The 12,271-nt window shown below is 35.8% G+C and overlaps 1 protein-coding gene across 9 annotated transcripts in view; it reads left to right on the forward strand.

The window, feature by feature from the left end:
- Positions 1 to 12,271, forward strand: part of STXBP4 (syntaxin binding protein 4) — a 200,433-nt gene that overhangs the window by 66,902 nt on the left and 121,260 nt on the right. For all 9 annotated transcript variants that reach the window (XM_064271257.1, XM_023553563.2, XM_003414609.4 and 6 more), the window contains 2 exons: positions 97 to 186; positions 4,124 to 4,189. In XM_064271257.1, coding sequence (XP_064127327.1) covers positions 97 to 186; positions 4,124 to 4,189 — 156 coding nt within the window. The remainder of the gene's footprint in view (positions 1 to 96; positions 187 to 4,123; positions 4,190 to 12,271) is intronic.

The following is a 12,271-nucleotide window of genomic DNA, read 5'->3' on the forward strand; positions in this document are numbered from 1 at the left end:
TGCAAAAGCCTAAGACTAATCAGAAAGGATTTTTGTATTAGATCTCATAATTAGCATCTAATATATAACTTTTCTCTTATATTTTAATATTGACAGCTTCTTCCCTGTGATTCTTTAGAAGCAGATGAAATGGAAAGGCTTAAGCGTGAAAGAAATGATGCTATGGACGAAGTGAATACACTTAAGGTAATCTCCAATTTAGCTTTCTTACATATTGTTGGGAGAAAAAAAGAAAATTATCCCATATTGGATTTTGAAGGATAAGTAGAATTATCTGAGAATAACCAGGACTTAGTTTTATTTTTAATTAAAGAGTATTAAGATCAAACAGCTAAAATCCAATTATCTCTCTTCATTTGGCCTTAGAGAGTTAATTTTTTAGCTCACACATTTATTATTTATATTTCTCAATATCCATGTAAGATTTAACATGAACAACAGTTTTTGCTCATTCCTTCTGATCTGGCTACTGCTTACTCCCCCCCCCCTCCTTTTTTTTTTTTTTTTTGTTACATTGATGACAAGGGCAAAATTATATTGGGAGCCAACAAATGAAGAGGTGGTAATTTTGGATTGTCGATATGCATTGGAAAATATATTTTCTCCCATGTTCAGAGGCATGCTTCAGAGATACCATGTTTTACAAACATAGTCTGTAATTAAGGCAGTGTGATTTAAGGGAGGAAAAAATACACATATCCCAAATATGATGTAGCATTTTTGTTCTCTTTATATATTTTCAGTCTGCCTTTAGTGGAATATTAAATTTGACAATATCCTAAGTTTTATTAAAAAGCCATTTATTGTTTTCCAAATCATCAGAAAGAAGCAATATGACCCTTTGATTTACCATTAGTTCACCATAGAAATACATTTTTTAAATATTTTGTTGTTTTACTGAATAACTAAACCTCTACTGTTAAAATAAAATCTGTGCATCAGCCCCCCCCGCCTCAAAAAAAGGAAGTGTCCCTGCTAGCTTAGTTTTCTATGGAAAACTATTATTAAAAATATCTTATTTATCCTTTTAGAGACTCTCTCTACATAGCCAACCATATTAAATGTATATGTAATATATATATGTATTTTAACTTTTACATAAATCACTTCATGCATTGAACACCTTTCTACAACTTGCCTTGTTTTTTCCCCCATTGTTACTGTTAAATCTTAGATGACTTAACAATTAGTATATGTAGATTAATATATATAGATCTATAGATTTTTCTTAATGACTGTCCTGTACATCTACTGGTTCGATCACAGGTTGTTTTGCCAGTTTCCTATTAATGGATATTTAGGTCATTTCCAGTTTTCCATTATAAAATAATTCTGCCATGAACAGCTTTACAGATGTATCTTTAAGCAACTGTACAAGTATATCCACATAGTAAATTTTTAAAAGTAGAATTGCTTTATCAAAGGATATTGATACATAAAATTTTGCAAATATCACCAAATTTCCTTTCAAAAAGGCATTATTCATTCACATTCCTTCCAAATGTATATAAGGATCCCCCTACTATAGGAATATTTTATATATACTCCTTTTTATAACTTTGAAACCACTGTCTTTCCACATTCTTTTTTGTGTGTGTGTATGTAACAATTAAGAGTTTAGATGGAAAATATAAACTTAGTTTAAAAAATAAATTGACAATAGCTTCTTCATACCCTCTTTAAAAACTTCTACATTACTTACCTGGGTAAGACACCATTTTTAATTTACTTCTACATAAACCATTAAATTTCATGATTGTTCAGAATCTTCAGAGGCTCTCAGATCTTTCTTTTTTCTGAAAGATTATCACTGTCAAGTGCAGTGTTATATTTCAGTTGTTTTATTTGAATATCAATATTAATTACTAGAATTTTAATTTAGAGCTGTATGTGCCACATTCATGCAACATTGAAATGCATCTTAGGAGTCATGCAATAAGTTAGGATTCACATTTAAAGTTAGTGAGGTATAACTGAACATATTCTAATGTGACAAAACCTGAAATCCTGAATAAAACATATTCTGCATCTTGTAATTATCTTTACCCAAAGTGTATCTATTGGTTGAAAGCCATTTAAAGAAGCCATACAAAATTGTTTACAAAGCAATACATATTTCCTTCCAGATAGTGTTTGTGTTTTACTACTTACTTGCTTCATACATACAAAAGATAACAGAGGCTGTTAAATGAAGTTTATAGAGTATACAGATGGTCTCTTATGACTTTTCATTATCCCTTGACATCTCTATTCTTCATGTGTAATTTGAAGTGTGGATAAAAATGAAACCAAAATAATTTGATCGCATGGCTAATTTTTAGTTTGCAAAATAGTTTTTAACAGTGCTGTGAGCTTTATTTTACTTAAAGCCTTTCTGCAGAATTCACTTTGCTGCTGCTTTGCAAAGGCAAATGAAAACAGAGATTTTTTTTTCCGTTTACACATGCAAAAAACTGGGACACCAACAGTGAAGGTGACTTGCCAGAGCAGAAAGCAAGGAAACCAGCAGTCTCTTGGCTCCTGGTCTATGGCATATTCATTAGATTGCTTTATCATATTCATGTTCATATACCCTCATTTCACCTCTTAGAAAAGAATGAGCTGAAATATGCCAGAAAACAGATTGCTTCTTATAAACATCGCATGGCTGACATGAATGTTTACCATTCAGCTTAATGTCCAAGCAATTCCTCTGTTTAAGTTTATAGTAAAGGGTGCTTTTAAAATCCTCTTAGTATTTCTAGTGTGATCAATAAAAAAGTGTTGTCAGCTCAACTGGACTGGACCAAGAGCAAAGAAGTTTCCTGAATAAACTGAATGCTTCGAAGGTCAGTGGAGCAAGGGCAGGGCTTGGGGACTATGGCTTCAGGGGACATCTAAGTCAATTGGCAAAATAAATTCTATTAAGAAAACATTCTGCATCTCACTTTGAAGTGTGGCATCTGGGGTCTTAAATGCTAACAAGCAGCCATCTAAGATGCATCAATTGGTCTTAGCCCACCTGGATCAAAGGAGAATGAAGAACACCAAGGCCACACGATAACCATGAGCCCAAGAGACAGAAAGGGCCACATGAACTAGAGACTTACATCATCCTGAGACTAGAAGAACTAGATGGTGCCCGGCTACAACCGATGACTGCCCTGACAGGGAGCACAACAGAGAACCCCAGAGGGAGCAGGAGAGCAGTGGGATGCAGACCCCAAATTCTCATAAAAAGACCAGACTTAATGGTCTGACTGAGACTAGAAGAATCCCGGTGGTCATGGTCCCCAAGCTTTCTGCTGGCCCAGGATAGGAACCATTCCCAAAGACAACTCATCAGACATGGAATGGACTGGACAATGGGTTGGAGAGAGATGCTGATGAGGAGTGAGCTACTTGTATCAGGTGGACACTTGAGACTGTGTTGGCATCTCCTGTCTGGAGGGGAGATGGGAGGGTAGAAAGGGTTATCAACGGGCAAAACGGTCATGAAAGGAGAGGCTGGAAGGAGGAAGCGGGAAGCGGGCTGACTCATTAGGGGGAGAGTAAATGGGAGTATGTAGTAGGGTGTATATAAGTTTATATGTGAGAGACTGACATGATTTGTAAACTTTCACTTAAAGCACAATAAAAATTATTTAAAATAAAATAGATTTCAAAAAAAGTGTTTACTTACACTTAACAAAGTTGGACATTTCGGAGTAAAAGTCTGACTTTAAGTTCACAGTTGATAATATTTGATTTGCATGGATAAAATTTCTCTACCTTCATAACTATTGCTTTGTATTTTAGTTATACCAGTTATATCTTCTTTTTTATGTTCAATCTTCTAAGGATATGCTAATATTAAATTAGGAAACTAATAGTCACCCCAGTCTTACAAGAACCTCAGATTTTGAGATTTAAAAAAATGGCTAATTAAAGTAACAGAAAATAATTCAATATCATAATTATAATGTAGATAACCAATTACTTTGAAATAATATCTATAAAACCAGAAAACTTACTGGGAAGCAAATGTGCAGGTGGTAGCAATTGGATATTTTGAGGGTTGTATAAGCTTTGCAACAAAGGACTAAACATACTACTCATTAACACCTTCATAACGAGTTATTCATTTGGTGATTTTTAAATATAGGAAAAATTATTTGAATCAGAAAGGCAGAGGAAACAATTGGCAGAAGAACTCCAGAATGTGAAACAAGTAAGTACGTGTGTCATGTATAATATGTGTTTTTATATGTGTGTGTAAACAGGTGAAGTGTAAAGCAGCAATGCTTTATAATATTCCAGAGCTTATAGATGCAAACCAATTATATAGATCTTGAAAGGATCTATATAATTCACTTTTGGAAGCAGTACATGTGCTAAAGCTCTGCTATTGTTGCTCAAAAAAAAAAACAAAAAAACAAATGTTAAAACTCCAATTTGATAATTGCTTTCAAAACCAGATATCCATGGACCAGAATGATCAGTCTCCTTGCCTTTCTATTCTTTTTTTTTTCCTTTTACCTTTTCTTTTCACTTTTTATCCATACCTCATTTTATTAAAGACAAAAAAGAAAAAAAGTCCAATGGAAGTCATTTTTTAATTTATAGAACATTATTGGAGATCAATGGTGGTCGCCTGATTTCAAATCTCCCCTACATTATCCCCCCCAAAATCAAAAAATTGACAAAACCCATTGCCGTCGAGGAGAGCAAATAAAACCATACATGACCCATACCTTCAACATGACTATGTGACAGAGAATGCTACAACCTTCAAATCACATGTAAATCAAATATGAAAGAAAAATTCCTGCAGCTCACCTGTCACAGCAAGCCTGGGATACAGAGAACAGCGGAGGTAAGACTTAAAAGACTATTAAAACAGAAAAAAAGGAAGTGGAGAAATTAGATGAAATACAAACAAAATCACCTCCAGAAAGAGAAAGTATACCAGTTAATGCCATAATACTGAATACAGGTTAAGTAGTCTTCAGCATTAGCTGTAAGAAAGGGGCTGTCATAGATTGAACGGCGTCCCCCCAAAATATGTGTCAACTTGGCAAGGCCGTGATTCCCAGTATTATGTGATTGTCCACAATTTTGTTATCTGATACGATTATTCTGTGTTGTAAATCCTACCTCTATGATGGTAGTGAGGTAGGATTAGAGGTAGTTTATTAATGAGGCGGGATTCAGTCTATAAGATTAGATTGTGTCTTAAACCAATCTCTTTGAGTTATAAAGAGAGAAGCAAGCAGAGAGACAGGGGGACCTCATACTACCAAGAAACAAGAGCCAGGAGAATAGTACATTCTTTGGGTCCCTGCACTAAGAAGCTTCTCAACCAGGGAAGACTGATAACAAGGACCTTCCCCCGAGATGACAGAGAAAGAAAGCCTCCCCATGGAGCTGGCACCCTGAATTCGAGCTTCTAGCCTCCTAGACTGTGAGAAAATAAATTTCTCTTTGTTAAAGCCACCCACTTGTGGTATTTCTGTTATATCAGCACTAGATAACTAAGACAGGCTGGAAAGTATGCAACCAGAAGTGATAAAGAAGTGATAGCCTTGGAGAAATGTTGCTTCTGTGGAAGAATCAGGTATATATAGAGAGGATGGTATCCCTTGCAGAGTAGGCAGTGAAAGAAAAGAAGGAAATAAGAGGAGGAAAATTATGAATCCTGCAGAAATCCCTGCCAAACCCTCCCCCCACGACCATCAACAACACCATTCATAAAATAAACTGCTCGGAAGAGGGTACCCTTGAACTAAACTCTTTCTGTGAAGTAAAAGGGAATTTAGAAAATCTGACCTCATCGTTATAGAACTACTGAAAAAATCAAAAATGTGAATTAACACTTTCCTGCTAATGAATACTCTGCACGACAATTCAGCAATGAAGCTGAAGAAAAGTCGCTAACACGACACTCCAAAATCAAATATCTCCAAACAAGCTTTTGAGGCTATGGAAAACACAGAAGTCAGAAATAAAAAACAAAGAATAGAAATTGACAAAAAAAGGGGGGGGGGGATGAAATGAGCGTTAATAAAACTTAGGAAAGAAATAGAAGAAAAAGATTAAATCATAATAGAGAGGAAATGAAATTACAAGGTGCCCAACGAAGAATGTATACAAATGAAAAGTCATTGAAGAAAATCAGGAAAATGAAAATAGAGCAAAAAGTAAAAAGGTTTCCCAGAAAAGTAAGTAAAAGCAACTGAAGAATACTAATATTTAAAACCATTAATTATCCAAGAAAACTTTCCAAGAATTAAAAAGACCAAAATCTGTCATAGGGAACTGGGGAAATGGGGCCTGGAGAGATCAACTCCAGGATATCTTAGTAAAATTCTTATACTTTTAAAATAAATAAAAAATGTGGCATGCCTCCAGTTGAAAACAGTTAATAACTTACAAAGGCAATAGGATTAGGTTGGCATCAGCCTTCTCAGTGGAGCAGCATTTTTAAGACACTAAGAGAAAGACATTGTGAACCAAGAATATTGTATATAGCCAAACTGACCTTCAGCTATCAAGGCTGTAGAAAATAATTTCGGAATGTGCCAGCATGCAGGGAATAGTCTACACATGTGGTATTACTGAGGAATCTAGGAGAAGATGAGCTTCATCCAACCAAAAAATTACTAGGATAACTTTGGCAAAAGTTTCCAAACAGTGATCACATCGTATATTTTATTGTAGAGCGAAGACTAAAATGAGAGTGAGTTCATGGGTAAAAGAATAATTTATAAACATTACATTCTAAGAAATATCAAAAGAATGCAATGGTTTAAAAAAGGAAAGATAAGGGAGAAAATAGAGGATGATCATTCTGTTGAATAAGTAAAGGCTAGTCATCAAGGAATATCATTCAAAACTGACGTATCAGATAGTAAAAGATTAAGTAAGAATAAAGGGGAATTCAGCCATTATAAAAAGTAATAATGCTAATCTAATTTACAGAATGAAAATAAAAACCTTTCTAAGTACCACAAGGAATTTATTAAAGATGCAAAAGACCCACAAAATTAAAAAAACAGTAAATTTAATGTCCATAGTAATTTTAATATAAAATAATATGATGGAATTTAAACCAAACAGAATAGTCACTTTAATCAGCGTGGATGGGATTAACTCGTCTATTAAAATAAAAGGTTTTCTCAGGAAAATATAGTTTACCATAACTGACCTCAGTAGATATAGAAAGTTTAAACAGACCAGTTTCCATAGAAGAAATAAAGTTATCAAGGAAACTATCCTATAGGAAAGGACCAGGCTAGATGGTTTCACAGAGGAATTTAACCAAAACTTTGGCAATCAACCACAAAACTAAATAAATTGCTTCAGAGCATAGAAAATGAGAAAATTTCCAAATTCTTTCTATGATGCAAGCATAACATTGGTCTTTAGCCTGACAAAAAGTAGAGCAGGAAAAAAAAAAGATACAACAAGACTAGAGAAAACAATTAGAGACATATGAATTAAGAAGAAAACTATATCTGCAGATGACATGGTAGCATAACTGGAAAATCCTAGAGAATAAATGAAAAAACTAAATTAACAAAATTGCAAGCTAACAAGATATAAAATTAATATATAAAACTCAATTGCATTCATGGAGGAAAGGAGGGACCTTGCTTATAGTAGAATGTCCCATGCGGACTGATAATTGCAGAGTGGCTGCTGGAGTTGGAAAAACAGCGTTTTGTATCTATTGTAGTAAAGGCTGCATCAGGCAAGAATCATAAGATGGTAAATCTAGAGGGAAATTTTGATGAAAGGAAGAATATTTACATGGTTTTAAATTGTCTGTCTCTACAAACTGCTTATTAATTGCAAAGGGAAAAATAGTAATTATATATTAGAGAAATCCGACAATACCTTAACTGGTGATGAAAATGGACATATCCAGTGAAGAACAGATGGACATTTTATTACTTCAAATGTGATACACAGCTATCACTTACATAGTATTCTGGCCGAAAACATAAAACCTGAATCCAACTGTGAGGAAACATCAGAAAAACCAAAAGCGAGGGAGAGCTTTATTTTATTTAAAAAAAAAAAAAAAGGCACATGTGGGATATATGTGTGGAGAGGTTGTATTCTTCAGAAATGCCAATGCAATAATAAAAAAAAAAAACCAGGCTGTAGAATGTCCCAGTTTAAGGAGGCTAAAGATACATGACCCCACGTGTCTGTCAGTTTGTTTTACTGTGGTGGCTTGCGTGTTGCTGTGATGCTCGAAGCTATGCGACCAGTATTTCAAATATCAGTAGTGTCAACGATGGTGGACAGGTTTCAGCAGAGCTTCCAGACTAGGAAAAAGGACCTGGCAGTCTGCTTCTGAAAAAAAAATTGGCCAGTGAAAACCTTCTGAATAGCAGCGGAACATGGTCTGGTATAGTACCAGAAAATGAGCCTCTCAGGTTGGAAGGCACTCAAAATAAAACCTCAAAGTAGAGTCGACCTTAATGACGTGGTTGGAGTAAAACTTTCAGGACCTTCATTTGCTGAGGTGGCACGGCTCAAAATGAGAAGAAACAGCTGCAAACATCCATTAAAAATTAATAAATGGAATGTACAAAGCATGAATCTAGGAAAGTTGGAGGTTGTCAGAAATGAAATGGACTGCATAAACATTGCATAAAAATTTCTTAGGCATTAAAGCCAGTTGCTATTGACTGCCGAATAGGGTTTCCAAGGACTGGCTGGTGGGTTCAAACTGCTAACCTTTTGGTTAGCAGCCAACTTCTTAACCATTATGCCACCAGGGCTCTGACTCACCAGGGCTCCAACATTAGTGAGCTGAAATGGACCAGTATTCGCCATTTTGAATCAGACAGTTGTATGGTCGGCTAAGCTGGGAATGACAAATTGAAGAGGAATGGCGTACATTCATCATCAAAAAGAACATTTCAGGATCTACCCTTCTACCCTGAAGTACAACACTGTCAGTGATAGGGTGATATCCATATGCCTACAAGAAGACCAGTTAATATGATGATTATTCAAATTTACACACCACGCACTAATGCCAAAGATGAGGAAACTGAAGATTTTTACCAGCATCTGCAGTCTGAAATTGATCAATCAATCCAGATGCATTGATAATTACTGGTGATTGGAATGCAAAAGTTGGAAACAAAGAAGGATTAGTATTTGGAAACATGGCCTTGGTGATAGAAACAATGCTAGAGATTGCATGATAGAATTTTGCAAGACCAGCAACTTAGTTACTGCAGATACTTTTTTTCAGCGACGTAAACGGTGACGATACACGTGAACCTCACCAGATGGAAAACACAGGAATCAATTGACTACATCTGTGGAAAGAAACTATGGAGAAGCTCAATATCATCAGTCTGAACAAGGCCAGGGACAGACTGTGGAGCAGACCACCAATTGCTCACATGCAAGTTCAAGTTAAAGCTGAAGAAAATTAGGGCAAGTCCACAAGAGCCAAAATAGAACAGAGTATATCCCACCTGTATATAGAGACCATCTCAAGAATAGATTTGACACACTGAACACTAATGACCGAAGACCAGATAAGTTGTTGAATGACATCAAGGACATCATACATGAAGAAAACAAAAAGTCATTAAAAATAAAGAAATACCAAAATGAATGTAAGAAGAGACTGTGAAACTTATTCTTGAATGTAGGGTAGCTGAAGCAAATGGAAGAAATGATGAAGTAAAAGAGCTGAACAGAAAGATTTCAAAGGGCAGCTCAAGAAGAAAAAGTAAAGTATTATAAAGACATGTGCAAAGACCTAGAGTTATAAAACCAAAAGAGAAGAACACGTTGGTATTTCTCACAATGAAAGAACTGAAGAAAAAATTCAAGCCTCAAGCTGCATTATTGAAGGATTCTACAGGGATAATATTGAACGATCCAGGATGCATCAAAACAAAATGGAAGGAATAGACAAAGTCTCTCTACCAAAAAGAATTGGTTGACATTCAGCGATTTCAGAAGGTAACATGTGATCAGTAATCGATGGTACTGAAGGAAGAAATCCAAGCTGCACTGAAGAGAGTGGTGAAAAACAAGGCTCCAGGAATTGACAGAGTACCAATTGAGATGTTTCAACAAACAGATGCCACGCTGGAGGTGCTCATTCATCTACGGAAGACAGCTTCCTGGCCAACCAACAGAAGAAATCCATATTTGTGCCCATTTCAAAGAAAGGTGACCCAACAGAATTCAAAAATTATTGAAGAATATCCTTAATATCATACACAAGTAAAATTTTGCTTAAAATCATTCAAAAGCAACTGCAGTAGTATATCGACAGGGAACTGCCAGAAGTTCAAGCCAAATTCAGAAGAGGATATGGAACGAGGGATATCATTGCTGATGTCAGATGGATCTTGGCTGAAAGCAGAGAATACCAGAAAGATTTTTTACTTGTGTGTTATTGACTATGCAAAGGCATTCAAATTATGGATAATATTGCAAAGAATGGGAATTCCAAAACATTTAATTGTGTTCATGAGGAACCTCTACATAGACCAAGAGGCAGTCGTTTGAACAGAACGAGGGGATATTGCATGGCTTAAAGCCAGGAAAAGTGTGTGTCAGGGTTGTATCCTTTCACCATACTTATTCAGTCTGTATGCTGAGCAAATAATCTGAGACGCTGGGCCATATGAAGAAAAACTCAGCATCAAGATTTGAGGAAGACTCATTAACCTCCTGCAATATGCAGATGACACAACCTTGCTTGCTGAACGTGAAGAGGACCTGAAGCACTTACTGATGAAGATCAATGACTGTTGCCTTCAGTATGGATTATACCTCAACATGAAGAAAACAAAAATTCTCACAGCTGGACCAATAAGCATCATCATGATAAACAGAAAAAATATTGACCTTCTCAAGAATTTCATTTTACTGGGATCCACAGTCAACACCCATGGAAGCAGCAGTTAGGAAATCAAAAGATGCATTGCAGTGGGCAAATCTGCTGCAAAAGATATCACTTTGAGGAGGAGTCAGGTGCGCCTAACCCAAGCCATGGTATTTTCAGTCACCTCATATACATGAGAAAGCTGGACAATGACTAAGGAAGACCGAAGAAGAATTGACGCCTTTGAATTATGGTGTTGGTAAAGAGTATTGATTATACCATGGACTGCCGAAAGAATGAATAAATGTGTCTTGAAAAAGTACAGCCAGAATGCTGCTTAGAAGCAAGGATGGCAAAACTTCATCTCACATACTTTGGACATGTTATAAAGAAGGACCAGTCCCTGGAGAAGGACATCATGCTTGGTAGAGAGTCAGCGAAAAAGAGGAAGACCCTCAATGAAATGGATTGATACAGTGGCTGCAACAATTGGCTCAAGCATAACTACGATTTTGAGGATGGTGCAGGACCGGGCAGTGTTTAATTCTCTTGTATGTTGGGTCGATATGAGTTGGAACTGACTTCAGCGCACCTAACCACAACAGAGACATGAAAACTAAATACAATACCTGACCCTAGACTGGATACTCTCCTGGAGGGAGAAAAATGTTATAAAGGACATAATTGGGTCAACTGACAAAATTGAAATACAGATAGTAGATTAGTATTACATCAATGTTAAATTCCTGAATTTGATAGCTGCACTGTAGTTATATAAGAGAATGTCCCCATTCTTAGGAAATATACACGGAAAATTTTAGGGGTAAAGATCCATGATGTAGGTAACTTACCCTCACATAGTTTAAAAAAAAAAAATGTGTGTGTATTTACATTTATGAAGTCCCTGGGTGGTGCAAATGGTTAACTCACTTGGTTGTCAGTTCGAGTCTACCCATAGGCACCTTGGAAGAAAGGCCTGATAATCTACTTTCAAAAAACCAGCCATTAAAAACCCCCATGGAGCACAGTTTTACCCTGACACAAATGGAGTCACCATGAGTTGGAATTGACAGCAACTTCTTATTTAAATTTTTATTTATATATGGAGAGAGAGAGAGATTGAGAATATGGTAAATCTCAGCGGCAACAACCTCCAAGTATCAGTGGCTTACAGGAATACTTTATATCTCACTGATGACCATGTTGGCAAAAGGATGAATCTGGGTGAAGGGCACGAGGATGTTTTTGTACTGTTCTTATTCTTACAACTTTTCTGTACGTTTGAAATTCTCTCCCAAGTAAAAAGTTATAAAAAGTCATTTTTGGCCTATTCCTGAGCTCTCATTTTATTAAATATTTTTGTACTTTGGTTCATATTCCATTTCAGTTCTTTTGATTTTTTTATATTCTGTACATGCAGAAGCTATTAGTTTGTAT

This window comes from Loxodonta africana, chromosome 18, assembly GCF_030014295.1.
Source record: "Loxodonta africana isolate mLoxAfr1 chromosome 18, mLoxAfr1.hap2, whole genome shotgun sequence".
In the NCBI taxonomy this organism is placed as follows: Eukaryota; Metazoa; Chordata; class Mammalia; order Proboscidea; family Elephantidae; genus Loxodonta; species Loxodonta africana.